We start from the raw sequence: 18746 nt of genomic DNA, 5'->3' as shown, positions 1-18746 counted from the left end.
AAAGTTATTTCTTTAATCAGGGCATTAACAACCTGATTATAAGATGGAAAAGCATCAGCGATAAGAATGGAGACTATTTCATTTAATAAGTGTTTTGTTTTAATATATAAGTTGTTCGGGTTTTTTCATCTAAAATTTTTTTTGTACTAGCTATGACATTCAACAACAAATACTGATGCAGTTGTAATTGCATACACACACCTCTGAAAGACACTTTGAGGTCATTCTGCTTTCAAATGAATTTAGCATTGAACTGAATTCATTTTCTGTAGAAAAAATAATAATGTGTAAACATATAGTTAACATTACGTAACAAAAGTTTTACTACGAACAGCGAGAAAAATGCATCTTTAATATGGTCATAGTATTTAAAGAAGTATTTTTTAACGTACTTACAACAATAAATATTATTGGATGTCAGCATATTTCTTTCTTTTTTTGAGTGATTAATTAAAAATTTTGTATAAAAAGAAAATATTTTTAAAAACTTGTACAGCTCACAAGAGCACATGAGTAAACTAATAGATCAATAAACATCGCTGTTTTGTTTACTGCCTCGTAAGAAATACTGTTAGAAAACGTCCTCCCTCTACATTTTATAAATTCAACAAAGGAGAAAATTCAAATAAAATCTAGAAATAACTATTGTCTAAAAAGCTGATAAGAACAATGACAAAAAAAACATCGTGTTTTTTAGCTTCGTTTTGATAAAAAAAATAACATTCATCATATATTTGATATCGTTTCACAATGTGCAAACCACATAAATATATATATATGCTCTTCATGTGTAACAAGATTTCTTATCTTGTACCTCCACAGTTATCAGCTTCAAACTCTAAAACATTTTTAGCATTAACGCTCAAACTTTTATCATCTTTAGATATTAGGTAATAATATAATTTCATGTGCAGTAGTGACATTTATTAGTTACTTACATTCAACCTTAATTATACAATTTTTTAAATCTTCCCTATTACCATTTAGCCTTTCAATGAAAAGAAAATGACAAATTTATTTCTATACTCAATATTTCTAATTATTTTTATTGGTATTTATTTTCCACTCAGAAGAATTCTTAGTATTTCAATAGCGATATCCGTAGGGCTCAAGAAGCAGTAATACTTGACGTTTATCTAATTTTTTGGGTCCTCAAATGAAATTGTCATTACGTCATGTATAATATCATTATGAGTTGTCTGCAGTGTGATCAGTTTCGCCCCGGGTTATAAGCGATAATGTTGCTCCCAATTCTCGTGGAAACAACAAAGAGAGGAAAATTGTCACGCATTAACAATCATTTCGGTTTAAAGAGGAACAACACGCATTATACTGAACAGGGGGAAAAGTATCAAAAGAAACAGCTGAAAAAGTGACAAAGACGAACAATTAACACTGTAACTCAACCTTCGGTATTTATAACGCCCGCCCATGTTGACTTCAATTTTAAAGAACGAAAAATAGTAAAATAAAATCAAACATAGTTTCAAATTTTACAAAAATATCAAGCTTATTAGCTGTGATTTTTTTGTATGTTTCATCAGAGCTAAACTATTTGAACGCTTACATGTTTAAAGGTGATTAAAGTTTCATCAGAGCTAAACTATTTGAACACTTACATGTTTAAAGGTGATTAAAGTTTCATCAGAGCTAAACTATTTGAACGCTTACATGTTTAAAGATGATTAAAATAATTTGAATACGTTGTAAATTACAACACAAACGAAATCACAAGTATCATCGTTTTAAATTCCCAGTTATAGAGATAAGTCATCACGACATTTTCATGCAACATGTTTGGGAATATTCTTTGCAAAATGTAAAGGGTTAAATATATTTGGAAATCTATCCAATCTCATAACTCTCATTATTTTATATTCCTTTAAATATGTAGACGTAAAATATTACAGAGTGTATAAAAAAAGTAACAATTACATGTTTGAATAACAATTTGCTTGTTTTAGGATCTTCCACATGAATGTATCGTGTAGTGTGAAACATATGAAAATAACTAAATATGTTTTATCCACTATCAATATTTTATTCTGCCTTTCAAGTTGTTTTTCTATATCAAAATTAAAATCATAATTTTAGGTACTAATTATCAAGCCTCATATGATATTTATCAAATAATTTGTTGTGAATTAATAAATAATTGTCAAACATTATGTAGTTTTATTGACATTTTTTATTTTATTTCTCTTATTTCGCTTTATTTGGTGAAATAACACATACACACACACACACAGATATATATAAATCATCCTTACCTAATTTTCTGCATTAAAAAATTACATATCTAGAAATTCATATGTAAAGAATTTTCTCAAATTGTATATTCACATATTAAAAATTGGTTTTCTTCAATTTCTCGATACATCTAACTGTTATCATGTACAGCTAGCTGTCTATTTACATCTGCAACATTGGTACGTTATAACTTAATTGTGAGTTTGATCAGCCATGCATTACGACTGGTCACTACGCACAGGCACATAAGTACTATCGCCATGGTGATTCGTAAACAGACATCATAACAAACTGATACTGTTAACGTTACTTTGTTACATAATGAAAAACTTATAAGACTCGTATATATAAAATTGAAAATGCCCTTACTGGTAAACAAAAGGAGAAGAAAATATAAAACAAAATTATGTATAAACATTATTTCTGCAATATTGTAATTCCTTGTCTTCATTTTCTAAGATTATATATTTATATATATTATCAAAGAACAAATACTGATATTGATTAAAAATTCGGAATTTTCCTTTTCTTTTTTGTCAAAAGAATAAATTACGATATTCTGAAGTAATTGTTATAATTAATTAAACAAAACATTTCAATACAGAAGGTTGTACTGTAATTATTCTAACTTATAAAAACCCAAGTTATAGAGTTCGTGTCAACAACATATTTCTATAAACTTATTTTACCCATACAAACATGAATACATTTACAAACCCTTGAATATTGTCAACAAGCACGAATTACCCTTCGTCTTTAATCGGTAAATGTCGGAGTTTCATTTACTGAAAACATTTTACGAATGTATTTGTTTGTTTAGAGTTAAGCACAAAGCTATGCAATGGGCTATCAGTGCTATATCCACAATGATTAGCGTTAGCGTTATAAACCTTCAGACTTGCCAGTGGGGGGGGCATCAATTTTTATCTGAGGTACGGCGAGAATTTTACTCAGTTTTGATTATACCAGTAGCGTACTAATTTTGAATCTCGGAGAAATGTTGAAATGTATTAAAATTTATCTTTCTATATGTTCAGTAGAAACAAGCATGAAATAATAACATTTAGTTACTCGATATTGAATTGATTTTAACTGGTAACCATTAATGTGTCAGGAAAAGCATATCACTATATGTCAATACGTGCTATTTTGAACTATATATCCGTATATTATATTTTAACTTGGAATAATAGGTATAACATAGAAATGTGGAGAAAGAAATAACAAGTGTGATACATCATGTGAAAAACCAGTTGTTTGAAAACATATTTTAACAATCTAAACATTATCAAGCCAACTGCTCTTTCCTCAGCCCTGTTTAATATAGATGAATTCTTTAGTAAACATACGCTTATTGAAATGTATTAGTTTATTTAAAAAAAAATAGAAATAATGATCTGCTCGGCTTGGGTGAGAAGATTTCTTATTTAGCGTAGCCTAAAGTAAACGATAATTTTTTTATTGGTATATTCATCCTATGCATGTGTCGCCATCTATTTCGACTCCGGGAAGAAGCTCATTATTTTTCATTTGTTTGTAAGTTTAAAGCTTCACGATGGGCTGCCCCCTAGTGGCACAGCGGCATGTCTGCGGACTTACAAACCTAGAATCCGGGTTTCGATACCCGTGGTGGGCGGAGCACAGATAGCCCATTGTGTAGCTTTGTGTTTAATTACAAACAAACAGTGCTCACCGCGGATATCGAGCCCCGATAGTTCGTGTTATAAGCTGCCAAAGTAACGGAGAGCAGTTCATTAGTTAACAAAATGACTGAACTTTTGTGTTTATTATTGTTGTAATATAAACCGTAAAGTAAAATACCATCGCCGCTTAATTTTGTTTTTTATGTATATATGTGTTATTTGTGTAATTCGCATTATGAATAATCATAAATAACGTAATGCACTAAAAAAAGTAAAAGTATGAAGGTAAATATATATCTTTTCCTTATCACAAACCTTTTATTCATATATATATATAAAGGTAAGTAAAAGTATGAAGGTAAATATATATCTTTTCCTTATCACAAACCTTTTATTCATATATATATATAAAGGTAAGTAAAAGTATGAAGGTAAATATATATCTTTTCCTTATCACAAACCCTTTTATTCATATGTATATATATATATATACGTATGCTGCAGTAATAAAAGTATCTTCACCCACTAATAATTTGTTCTTCATATTTTCACTTGGGTTCTAACTACCAATAAGATGATTTGATGTTGACAAATACATGTTTCTAAACAATTTGATAAAATATGTATGTATTTATTTGTTTTAAAAATAAAATTATAAATAACACATTTGAAAGTTCTCAGGTAAAAAGAACATATGTTATGCTAAAATTGTCTTATACTTCAAAATATTTTAAGACCTCAAATATTGAAATTACAAAATATGGATAGTTCTTTTCAGTTTTCATTAATTAAATTTACATGAAAATAAATGTTGATGATAGAATAAGGCATTAACTATGTATTTCTATTTAATAACTCAATGTGAACTTCAGTAGCATATCTTCAGCTTACACAAATGATTCTTCATTATTGTAAGTAACTTCAATATTTTCCCTTTAAATGTAGACAGTATTCCTCTACCGGAAGTTCAGAGAATCAACAATCCTACTGGTGATTTTCTTGAACCAAGAGAAGACTCGCGAAATGAAGGCACAGTGGTCGACTGCGCTTTTAATAATTTACCTAAAAATATTTTATGCGAATCTTCTACGACAAATTCGTTGTCGCAAAACGCAAAAGGTAGGGCCTTGGAATCCATGAACTTATCAGTGAAAATTTCATCCTTCGATCCTTCCTCAGAGAAATTAGATGTGCTATCATCTACTCATTCGACTTCTTCGAGCCAAGAACCCAGTGACACTCGTCCTAAAATTTGGTCCTTGGCCCAGACTGCAATATCAGACGACTCACTACATCCTCAACGATCAACAGCGGAATTCCATTCCTCTTGCACTGCTAGTCTTTCAAGATCTCTAGCCCACCATGATCCTCAAAATCCCGCCGATACCGAGAGTATCACAGATAAGTCTCTTAGATCATTTCCTTTATCGCAAAGGAAACTCCAAAACACGAAGGACGAAATATGTGGTAATGAATTACCCCATACTACAGTAAAAAGAATAAATAATACAAATGTAACTTTTACATCTACGGGGATTACTTCAACTGCAGCTTCCCAACCACTACCTTTCGGAGAGGGCACCCTGACACCCCAAATGACTTTGACACACCCTGTTGGTTCATGCTCAGACGGTTTTAGACAAGCTGTGTTCGTCAACGAATCTTCTTCGTCACACGAAATAGCAACTTTACCAGATAGCGTATGTGGTTTAACTGGACTATACGGATGCAATTCGCATTTGCATTATTCATCACAAAGTTTTCCCACTTCTTCTATGTATCTGAGCTATAAAAACTGAAAACAAAATTAGATAATTGACACAAAGGTAAGTTACCTTCTTTAAAAATCTCTAAGTGAAATTACAAGTTTATTAATCATTAAGAACTTCTAATCAAAAATGAGCTAGTTTGATGATCAGTAAAGCTGATCCATTATAACAAACTAACTAGAGCTATTAAATATCACAAATCAATTTACAAGAAAACAAAAAATGTACAAGATTAGTTTACTTGTTTACCTAGTTACTAAATATTTCAGCGTTCTAAGTATTAAATAATTGGTTTTTGCTGTTGTTTATGTCGTTCGGTGCAACAGCGATAAGTTTACGGACTTACAACGCTAAAATCCGGGGTTCGCTTCCTCGCTCAATAATATCACTCATTGCTTCCATACAAGGTTAAGACTAATAGCACTGGTCATTAGATAAACAAAATAATTTTATTTAAGTTGCAATCAGACTTTGTGTTTGGTCGTTTAGAAATTAGCCTTTACTTAATTTTTTTAAAGTTAGTCAGTTGTTATTAAGATGAAGTCTGCATACATATTCATTATATGTTATAGTTAATTGCAATACTACTTCTAAAACGTGGTAAAATTAGAGAGAATAATGACTTTAAATTGAAATATATCTTTGCCTTCTTTTTTTCTATCCAGTGACACAATCCAGTAAAGGGTGACAAACACAAAATCCAGTACTTTCTACAAATTATGTGGGAATTTGCTGTATAGCAAAAAAAATGATTTTTTTGTCAACGCCTCCTCAAGCAGTGTTTAGTAGCAAACGTTTAAGTCTGTGATTCATATATGATTAAAATCAAACATTTGTTCATCATTACGAAGTTTCATACCAAAGACTACTTTCCAAGAAGAAATACCTAGACTATCTGTTGTAATTCTGGAAGAGTGGGATTTCTTCACAGTTTGCATCCGAAATAAAACGTGCAACCCACTGGTTATTGCACTCTGAAATCAAAGTGGCGCAAATTGAAAACGATTTACAATGACGTTTTTGTCCTACTGCGATTCAACAAGTAGCGATACCAATGACACGTGTCTGAGTTAAAAAAATATAGTTCCTTATCACTGGCTCCTTTTTAAAATATAAACATCATAGGTTATAATAAACTATTTGAGCACTTTCAACTGAAAGTTTATGGTATATCTTTATTAGCATAATACTTTCAGATTTTTCTAATTGAATAAAACCAGTAGTCACAATGTGAACGTATTGTTATGGTAAACATAAGTATATAATTTTAACACCCACAGATATTCGTTATTGTATATTAAAGTTTCAACTTCATCTATAGTAATTCCTCTATTAGTGTAAATATAATATGAATTTTATTCAGTTATTTGTTTTTGTACTTAACTCAGTGAACAAAGGACGGACTTAAATATATGTCAATAAAGTAAAACATGTACGAAAATGTTTTCTTATTTCGCAATCAAATTTCACATTGTCGAATTCTAGTTTTTATAGAGTGACGTTAATGCAGATGGAATAAAATACGAACTGGTTTTTAAACAAGATTTGTAATAGTTAGTATATATTAATTAACAACAAATATACATAAAAATGACTTCCGAACGAAATCTGAAATGTTTATTAGACCATGTTTCTAATAGTTAGTACAAATTAGATAACAAAAATCACGATTTCCTACCCATGCGAATGCCGTTTGTTTTATACATAATATTCGTAGACGTAAGATTGTTGTCATTGAAAGAAAAAGTTGCGTATCGGGATATATTATAACCTGCCCTGAATAACCTAGAACAACAAGTTACGTATCGGGATATTAAAACCTGCCCTGAATAACCTAGAACAACAAGTTACGTATCGGAATATTAAAACCTGCCCTGAATAACCTAGAACAACAAGTTACATATCTGGATATCAAAACCTGCCCTGAATAACCTAGAACAACAAGTTACGTATCGGAATATTAAAACCTGCCCTGAATAACCTAGAACAACAAGTTACGTATCGGGATATTAAAACCTGCCCTGAATAATTTAGAACAACAAGTTACGTATCGGGATATTAAAACCTGCCCTGAATAACCTAGAACAATAATAAAAGTAACAAATTTAAAATATTACCTATTTTAACATATGAAATTGTATTGTTTGGCCTAAGTTAAATTTATATCTTATAATTATGCACTTGATCTATTGCCACATGAAATGTTTATGACATTTTTAAAATCCTTTATCATCTAATGGTATAATTGTTGGTCAAGATGTATTGAAATACAAAAGCTGTAAACAATGTGAACTTAATGCAATATTTTGAGTTCAATTTCTATTTAATTCGGTGTTTCTATTCAATATACTAGTTCATATGGCATTTCTTAATATATTAATAACAACAACAAAAGAACTAAGTTAAACGTAATATGATACTAGCAGTAATAAATATAAATTTTTGATGCCTAATAATATTCTGAGTATTTTTTTAATTATGCAGAAATGCTTTCCTATTAAAATATTTCGATCATTTATTTTACAAATATTGTAATCCTTATATCGGTTTTTTCCGATTGTTAGATACAATCACAAGTATTTACTTGATTAGTTTCCCTGCAGTAGTTTTCCATGCTGAAGTTAAAATACTCTACAAATTACAGTAATATTAGGTTTATGTATGTTTACACATAAGAATAAACAAAACGGTATCCTTGCACCAATTACAGGCCATAACTGTATATTATTCTCCAGAACTTAGTCTTGAATTTATTTCGAAAGCAAAACAATATTTTGAATGACTAAGTTTACGTCATTAGTGCTACTGATCATTTTTATTGAAAAATAGTTTCGACGTTACCAAACTTAATTGATCATATATATTTTATGAAGACTTAAGATGGATTTTATTTAAAAACAAACAGAACAAAAGTTAGTAAAACCCCATATCATCATGTACACAACTTTTCCAAACATCGAGATATATTTTCTTCAAGAATTTCTAAATCGTACTAAATTTCTATAATTTTGAATTATACAAATCAGTTATATTTGTATAGAAAGAATGCATTGGGTTTTTTAATGTAAATGCATGAGCTTTTCTATACTTTTTATCTGTCGCCCTTCGTTATTGCATGCTATTTGTTTTTCTTTTTGTCTTCTATTCTGATGTATGAGGTAGTTGGTGATGATGAGTAAGGTAAAGATTTAATTCCAAAGATGATACGTATGACGAAATGCTTCTCAGAATGGTTTTATGTAAAATAAGCTGTTCTTAAATGGATATATTCAGCCGGACATAAAAAAAAAGAAATAGCAATAAAAGGGTTTTTCTTTCAAACAACGAAATGTTCAAAAACAAAAAAGATTAATCATTTTTCATTTCCACACTAGTGACAATAGATTGTAATATAAAATAATGGAAGTTCTTTATTCTTCCTTATATTCGACATTTGCATTTTTACTCTATGCAGTTTGTGTAGAGTATCTGCTTGGCTTTCCGCTTCGAACTACTTTGAACTAAGTCGACTGTGATAACTCGCATGAGTAGTCTCAGACTCAATATAACGGTGATATTTGAAGGAGTTTCAATCAGCAGCCAAATTCAATTCTATGTAAAATAATTCATGAAATAAAAACTCCGATTTTATGGAAATCAAATAGGAATTGGAATTGAATTTTTAAAACCAGATATGTATGTGTTTCGGAAATATTATGTCAGAAATCAATGGATGTTCGACTTTTCCATCAGACTACCTTGTGTTTTTAAATAGGATACAGAAAGTAAGTACGTTAAAAAACTATAAGAACGAAGACCAGCGATTCGAAATAAAAATGAGCTTTTAGTACTTTACAAAGGTACTAAAATATATATTTGAAAATTGAAAAAATAGTACAAAGTACTAACGATTTCGTTTGGATACTCAATACTATCATCCTTGCAATTTTTATCTGACACGAATACTATTCGAAAACTTTAACTTCATCCTAGGTTTGGGTTTTGCTTTCTGCTCATTATTTTACATGCACGGAGTATTCTTTAGCTGCATTCAGATTCTTTAGTAGAAATGATAGATAAAAAATTCCTTAAGTTATGATGTTACCATTCAAGACCAAATTTTCAAAGTGCAAGTGAAAATACATCTTTTAAAAGACTAACATATTCTAAAATGGAAAACGGCTACAAACGCCAATGTTATCATTATTTAAACACTTGTATTATTGTAGTTTTTTTGTTGTTGTTGTTATTTGCTTTATTTTGTTGGATTTCGCGTAAAGCTATATGAGGGCTATCTGCCATAGCCGTCTCTAATTTTGAAGTGATAGACTAGGGGGAAGAAGAGCTATTCAACACCACCTACTGCCAAATCTTGGGCTACTCTCATCAGACTGAATAGTGGGATTTGACCGTCACTCTTATAACACAGCCATAGAACCTCAGCTCAACAGTCTGGCACATCATACGAGCACTTTAAAGAAAACAAAAAAAACATGCTTGTAAACGACAGTCTCAAATAGTCACATAATTAACTTAAACTGAAAGCTTTATAAAAAAAAACTCATTATTTTACAAACTAATAATGTCTGTTTTATTGGTATTAATATAGAAATTGTATCCATTAACCGTTCAGGAGCCTTAGCATTCCCCATCTTTTCAAATACGTGCTTACTAAACATTAATCAAATTTAATTATAAATATGGCGAGTGATTAAGTGAAATAATAAATGTCAGTATACGAAATGTACATGACATTATAAACAGTTATCAATAACTTATGATCAAATTTGATAAATCATAATTAATATATATAAACTAATGAAATTAATTCTTCATAATATCTCCCCAAGTTTCACCATTTAGGACATTTAGTTTAGTCCTAAATTCATATGCTGAGTCAAAACGATTTTTCCCAAGTGTGAAACACGTTGAAAGTCAGAAGTTCATCTTCTTGGTTATCACTGAAAAACAATAAAGACTTGAGAGAAAAGCGAATATTTGGAACTACTTAGTAATTGTTCTGTGAACAATCAAGTCTTAATTTGCCTCCAAGTTTTAGTACCACGATTCGATATATACATAGGGTTGAGTAAGTTATATTAAGATTATTTGAATATACAAATCATGTGACAACCACAGCCGATATAATTTCGCGATGGAACTACGTATACCACTGCTACATTTACATTCTTTGGCGTTTCGTAGGTAGTGTAATGCCACAGAAAATTGAAAGAGAAAAGGAATATTTTCCAACGCAAAATATACATACGCTCCGACCATAAAGATGGATCCACATCAGATATTTATAACTTATAACACGTGAACATTCCTTGTACTCAATGAGACTGAAAAACAAAGTACTATGAATCAACGGGTTTTCAAGTCGTCAGGTGCATGCCTATGAATTTCTTTGAAATCGGACTGTGAAAAAGGGCGCTGTGAAACCGTTGCATTAACACACTAGATGGATTATGGAAAGCTGAAATGACGAATGGTGTGCTTTCAACATCAGAGTCTTTCGAGGGAGATTTTATAATGGAAACTACGTTGCAGGGTATTATCAAGTTGCACGGTCGTCAAATGGAGCGTGACTGGACGTGGCAGTATGGATTTTAACGATGTGGTGAGGCTCCAAAATCGCGTTAACATAACGTACTTAATATAATTAAATGTAAGGTTATCTGTGCAGTATTTTCAGGTAAGACCAATTTCCCAACAAGTATTACATTGACACACCCGCAGCTTCAATCAAGATGTGAGGAATGGTTTTGTAGTTGACAACCTTAGTGAGTTCCTTTAACTGTAACATAACGAGTCTGACAAATGTGAATAAATGAACAAAATCTTTATTATAACAAATAATTGGTAATGCAGAAAGCGTACATACACAGACAAAGTGACAGCCCTTTCTACTTAAGCTGTGTTGAGCTCCGCAACTTTCCCTCCCTCAGGAGAAACGAAGGAACTAGAACGAGGCAATCTTAACAACTTTCTGGGCCAGGTGTTGCTGACATTACAACAGGAAACTGAATGCTCTAAATTTGTTTTAAAACTTTTATTTCACTAACGCAAGTACAAAACATATGGTAAGCCAGTATTATAAACAGTAACACGTGATTATTTAAAAATTCTGATTAAAGTATATTATAACGTAACTAAACCGATCTTGTAAAATAATCTAACTATAACTGTTTAATATCGTACATCAGTTCACAAGAAAACTAGGCACCCTTGCTATTAACGATATAGCTAGAACCCTAAATTCATGTACGATAATGATGTGTTTGACCTCCTCAAGGAAAGATAAATGGTTCCTTTTCATATCTGTATAGGTAAACGATTTTTCAATACTTCAATAACAAAATGTCTGTCAATTGTCTCAGTTCTTGAAAATATGTTACGATCACTTTTCTTGAAGAACGTGTAGTGGTTTTCGTATACTTAATCTTTACAGTCCTCTTAGTATTTTACAGCCATCAAATTGTACAGGTGAAATTCTAAATTACTAAAATATATGCCAAATAGACTGCTACCTCATTCGTGACTCAGAAGGATGAATACTAGGTTGTTCTATCACATAGTTATTAAGTTATTTCTAAAAACGTATATGTTTATACACTTTACGAATGAAGAGGGCAAGTCTCTAAAGGCACGAACTATGCCACAGCTCGTTAACTGTGCATGGCTTTAATCTTCCGTGGTAAGGAAAACAGGAAACTTGGGAAAGGATGAAAAATGACCAAGCTCTCATCTTTGTATCGTTTTGTGGGAAATTATGTTCTCCGCCCCCACTTTCTATTTACACCAGTATTTTATAAATATATCTAATAATATTTAACATGTAAGTGTTCAAGGAATCGCAATTTATGAAATATCATAATAATAATGTAAGTGATATCGCCTTATATTTCAATTTCGTTATAATACTTTTACCACTTACGAAAACTTTTAGTATTCAGACAGCTTAAATAATTACTCTTCAACAGTACACATCAGTATCAAAAAGTGTGATTCACAGGTTACAGTAACACGCGTTTTTCACAGAAAATGTAAGTTTGGTAGTTTTGCATGGATTCTTTACAACTTAAATGAAACAACTTAGTTAAGGAATAAAATCAAACTATTTTCCTTTAGTAAATATAGAAATAAACTAAATTAAAACTTTTCACTGATTCTTTTACTCATTAAATTTCAACTTAGATTAGTTTAATCACCATTATGAAAAATTATTAATAACAGCCCCATAAAAGTAATTGAACTTGTATTTAAAATAATGTCTCTCGTTCATTTAGTAAATAAAATGTCTCAAGTTTTAAAATTTTCCTTCTACCGGAGGATTCCATCAGTTGAAAAGAATTACAATAGCAATTAGCCAAAAATATCCTTTAAAGAACCTGGCAATTGTAAACGACTTCATCTGAGATTGGTAAAATTGTCAGCCAGTTGTAAAAGGCTGGTATTTTAATGTATTTTAATGGTATTTTAAAAGCAATCCAAACAAGATAGTGAGGATGGTATTTGCAGCATCCCTACATAATAGCACAGGCACACAGTGTTGTAGAATGTTAACAGACAAAATTAGGATAAATTAAACTCAACTGTGATTGAATAGTTATATATATTGCTATATGTTAATTTTTGCCTGTGTATTATGTAGGGATGATGCAAATGCCATCCCTACTATCTTGTTCGCCTGCCTGATATCATATAAAGCAAGGTTAAACAATGCCAATACTTCAGTTACTTCAAAAATACCATTCCAGCTAAGTTTACCTTATGAAGACTCGGTACTAAGGGTCGAAAAGTTATAATTATAAAAATAATAACGTACTTATTCTGAAGCTGCTTTTGAATTGATTATTCAGTTTGGTAGATTCCTCACTAAACATTAATTTCAGTTCTTCACCTTACACATAGTATATCCCACAACAATAGCACCTCCAACCAAAGTACATGTATTGTGATTGCATGCAATAGTGATCTACTTAATATTTAATTTATATTATTGTTCCGACTTGTGGAACAGTAATTCCTTTCAACACTATGCTCTGCGTAATAGCTTCACGAGCACCCCGCTGTATGCTGTTATGTTACACGCTAAATCGTGGGGAGTTAGTCAATTTCATGGATGAAAGTTGAATCACGTATTCGTACTAAGTAGCTGATAAACCCAGTCACGTGGTTGATTCAGAGTATCTGTTTATACAGTATATGTTTTCTTTATGTAGAAAACAAACAACAAAAATCTTAGCCATGTACACACACACACATACAGCTGGATATTTTTACTTCTCTGCGTTTTTAGCCTTTAGATATGTATACGTAAATTAATTATTTTATGGTATATGTAACATTACCTCACCATTTCAAATCCAATATCATATAAAACTTTTCAATCCGGAAGAATAATAGTAAACTAGATTTTTAAATATTTTTATTTGAAATATCAGTGAAGTTATTTTGAGCAGACAAATTAATCCTAGAAAGACCAGGAAAAACCACAAATGTACAACTCATTTTTATGTAAAATATTTTGAAGTATAAGTGTTAAAGCACAAGTAACTAAGTAGTAATTATTATTTTGTTTTGCATTATATTTCACCCGTTACTATAAGATGATAACATAAATGATAATGAGTCTATTGTAAATATTCAGTTTTTACGCTTAGAAAAATGTTTATTGGAGGCTTAGTAATCTCAAACAAAAAATAATAGACGAAGCTATTATAGCTGTACTACAATCATCCGTTATTAAATAATCTGTTATTGAGTTAAAAGGGGGGGGGGGAGATAGCTACGCGTTTTCCGGATAAAGATCCACTCACCGCTGAATAATCAAAGATCTCTTGGTTAAAGTTACATTTTCAACGTTTCAACCCAGCTGAATCACGTATGCACAGGGTGGTCTACAAGCTTTGAACACAACTCCGACATTTCCAGCTAATAAAAGGTGCGCGTACTCACAGCAACACTTAGCACTATGAGCAAAAGGGCAAGGCGAGGGGTCAGAACTAAATGTAAAATCTGATTGGGTGGGCTAACGGTTGAGAAGGCATTCAGAAATAGTGACTGATAACTAACCCGGGTGGGCCTACCAGTGTAAGAAATAAGTGTAGCCTCGTTTTAATTGTTAATTGCAATCCGAATTTTTAGGGAGTGGATTTCAGCTGTACATTCGTCTCCTTCCAGCCCAGAACCTATACCCAGTTCATGTGAGACTTACCTACGAGGAATCTTGCGAGGAAGGGCTCGTTGGTGTTACACGTATATAAGTAGTGTGGAATTCACCTGGATAGTATGTTGGTGCTGTATACAATAAGCCCACCTGCATCAGGATATACAGTAGCAAGTCTTTTACATTCAGAATGCTTTCGTGAAATAAACGAACACATAACTGTAGAATGGAGATTGACAATATACACACAAGATTGACAATATACACACAATATATTCTATTACACTACACGACGTCTTTCAAAGATAAGCAGGAGTACCTGAAACGACTAACGTAAAACTGTTCGAGTGCAACAACTGTATACAATATTCAATATTCTAAAAACAGAAAACCCAACTGGTCGAAAAGCAGAAACAAAGTAATATAAATCAAAAGTAGAAAATTATAATTTAGGTAATAGTGAAAAATAAATATAAATATAAGCAGAGAGATAGATCCTCAATTGAACCAATGATATCATCAGATCTTTTTCGTTTCTTAATCTATTCAATTATTTTTAATGTATGTTATTATGTCTCACATTTTCGACAGATCAGATTTTATGTTTATTGAATGTGTATACAACTAACAGACTTGAGTTTTAAGTTAGTCAAATATACTGGATGAAAAGCATTCGCCCGAAACGTTGTTCGATTTAGCAACTATTTTGTATAAGTTGTCTATTTCCTACCAACTTTTTTCATTATTTATGTAGCACAGTGTTTTATTTTGATTGAATACGAAATTACAGCCTTAAATTACAAACATTTCCTTTGCAATAAAGGCAGATTGATACAGATATGGATATGGCATTCAATGTATTCATTTTTGAATTAATTGGAGTATATTTTGCTTGATAACCTTACATAAAATTCCAAGGAGGATCATTATTTAATTGCCCAAAAAGAAACATTATGGTATTAGTACCAAAATGCCTTCCATGACAGATAATCATAGATATCAAACTTCCATTTATCTAAATTATCACTTAAATTCATGTATGAAAACTTAATCCTTGTCATGATTAGTAGCCCATACGACCATCTAAGTCTAATTATCAATTATAATTTTTAAATATTTATATATTTATTTGATATTAATTGCTAACTAATATTTGCTCTAAGGAATAAAACATATACAATAAGAATATCGTAAGACATATAACACCACTTTTTGACTTATTTCCAAGAATGAAGACGTACAGAAATCTTATGGGAAGTAAGGACTCATACACATAAGTAAGATACGTGTTCATTACAGGTATTTCAGTATATAAAATACAAACCCTGATGATCTGAAAAAATGTAATAAGATGCAAAGAATAATAAGCAAAAATATTTATTAAATACAAAATATAAGGTTCAGTCTATAATGTTATTATACCAGTATGAAGCATAAAAATGACTGTAATTATTTTAGATAAGCGGTTTGGTATTACGATGTAAACACATTGTAGCTGAAGCCTAATTCCCTATTCAGTTTGAATGGAAGCTGCTTTTAGGGTTTCACATAAAACATGCCAACAGGACTTTTATCATTGAATAACATCAAATCATCTAAAACGTCAGTTCTATTGACTAAGTATTTCGAATAAGATATTCATCACAGTATTCAGTAATAATATTTTTGTGTAAAAAATAGAGAGAAATTATTATATATCCACACTATTCTTCTAACTCTGCAAACTCCCTAATAAAGTAACATATCAGAATCTGGTATTTTTTAACCATTATTTATGCTCCCCAGTGGCACAGCGGTATGTCTGCGGACTTACGATGCTAGAAACCGGGTTTAGATACAAACAAGCAAACAAAATCAAAATTTATAGTAAAATATAACACAAAGAACATAAGGCATGACAAAGTGACGTATTCTTCGGGGTATTAAGTTGGGGGATCGTACCCAAAAGGTTACGACTGATCCACGCCATATGGACCTTTTGGTTTATCTAAAATATTGTGCTTTAACTAATTGAAGCATATATTTTGAAAGTTAAAAATGAATAAAACTTTCATAATGTAATTTGACTGCTCCTCAGTTTCTTAAATCTGCAGAGTAATTAGAAGTAAAACAAAAAAGGAACTTTATATAAGTAATATATTTATGATATAATTTCAATTTTTTTATCTCTTAAATATAATTCTTGAACTAACGTAACAGGTGATGAATAAACGTCTCAGCATAATAATATAAAATTCTCTAAATTAAATCTTATTTAACTGATAATTGAATATTTCTAAAAGCTTTTTCGTATTCTAGCTTCAAAACAGTGAAAATATGGTTCTCTTAATTCACCATAAGATTTTGTGATACATTTATAAACATGGTTTTAGTAAGGGACAGAGTTATTTTCTGGATTCCTTATGTGGTACTTGTGTACGTTTATAGGAATTCTAAAACTGTATGTTTGTCCCACATACTGTTTACCACAAACTCCGCATATTGACAAATAAATAAATGTTCTCATTGACAATTAAAAATTGTGAAATATTTTAAAAACTGTATCCTCATTTAGACATTTTTATCTCAAAAGAATTACTTAAATGATTAATGCAACTGAAGTGACAGCTACTATGTTTACACGTTTTGATACCCGATACTTTAGTTTGTTTACTGTATTACGTAAATATAATTGTAATTTTTTTAGGTTGACTATAAGCTGTTATACTTGGTAATTACTGAATATTTCATTCAGTCTGCCCATACAGTTGCTCATTGTGTTTCTAGATTCGAATACATCAATATGTGAATCAGGGTAATAAGTCATAAAAATCGGTAGAACCTCCCTGTCTCTAATCCCCCGTGGCTCAGCAGTGAGCTTGGGGCCTTATAACGCTAGAAATCAAGGTTCAGTACCCACGATGGACACAACACAGATAACCTATTGTGTAGGATGCCCTTAAACACAAACAAGAAAACCCCGTCTCTGCACTGAGTATGACCTAACTGTTTAGCACAGGAAATGCTGTTTTTAACTAAGCCTAGAGTGGAGTATTTTTGTATCATTTTTTTAACCCTCAGCCTTAATTACCGTGTTTTGTTTTTACTTGCTGTCGCATGATCCTTCTATTTTGCTTTTTTGAGAACAAAGCCATATTGGGCTATCTGTTGTGTCCACCGCGGGGAATCGAACCCTAGATTTTGGCGTTGTAAGTCAGTAGGCTTACCGCTGTCCCACATGGGGACTTTATCCTTCTGACAACGTAAAAAAAATCCCCGTTTACTCTCTCTGGGATGGTTACTATAGAAGTCTAAATAAGAACGTGAATTAGTTTGTTTAAGAAAAATATTGATTTCGATTTCATTCCTTTCATTTATTACTACTATGTCTATTTTGTCTAAAGTTCACTGAAACAGTGTCCATAACTAGGTTAAATTTAGTAAGCACCAGACTTGTTCTAATAACTGCTCTCTCTCTTGATGAAAATAATTTCCTCTGCAAAACAAAATAATTATTTTTTAAATACTAAATCAACAGCCTCCAGCAAATATTTTATTGTAAAAATTCGAATGCATTAAATTAGGAAATATTTCCATTTAGTATATTATAGTCTACATATAATCTCTAAATATTCTGAGTTTACCTAATCATCATCTAACACAAGTTGAAATAATTTTTGCTGTTATAGAGTAAATCTAAACTTATTGCAATAGCTTTTAATATACTTTTTGAAGTTACCAAAAATAACTTTCTATAATTTTTAGTGAGGATATTTTTGTAGTTAAGCTCAAACCTACATAATGGGCTATGTGTACTCTGCCCACCACGGTTATAGAAACCCAGATTTTAGCTTTGTAACGCTGCAAACATACTGCTGTGCCACTGATGGGGGGGGGGCATTTCTAGTGAGAAAAAATAGATTACACAATAGACATTAAACATTATGATTT

The 18746-nt window shown here is 31.1% G+C and overlaps 1 protein-coding gene across 1 annotated transcript in view; it reads left to right on the top strand.

The window, feature by feature from the left end:
• The window catches only part of LOC106466174 (iroquois-class homeodomain protein IRX-6-like), a 28387-nt gene extending 21594 nt beyond the window's left edge, over positions 1-6793 (top strand). Inside the window, exons 5-6 of the mRNA XM_022394139.1 lie at positions 4839-5719; positions 6328-6793. Coding sequence (XP_022249847.1) covers positions 4839-5692 — 854 coding nt within the window. The 3' untranslated portion in view covers positions 5693-5719; positions 6328-6793. The remainder of the gene's footprint in view (positions 1-4838; positions 5720-6327) is intronic.
• Positions 6794-18746: the final 11953 nt, after the last annotated feature.

The sequence above is a fragment of the Limulus polyphemus genome, unplaced genomic scaffold, assembly GCF_000517525.1.
Source record: "Limulus polyphemus unplaced genomic scaffold, Limulus_polyphemus-2.1.2 Scaffold2177, whole genome shotgun sequence".
NCBI classification, from domain to species: Eukaryota; Metazoa; Arthropoda; class Merostomata; order Xiphosura; family Limulidae; genus Limulus; species Limulus polyphemus.
The sequence above is the reverse complement of the archived record's forward strand: the minus strand, read 5'-3'. Positions and strand labels throughout refer to the sequence as shown.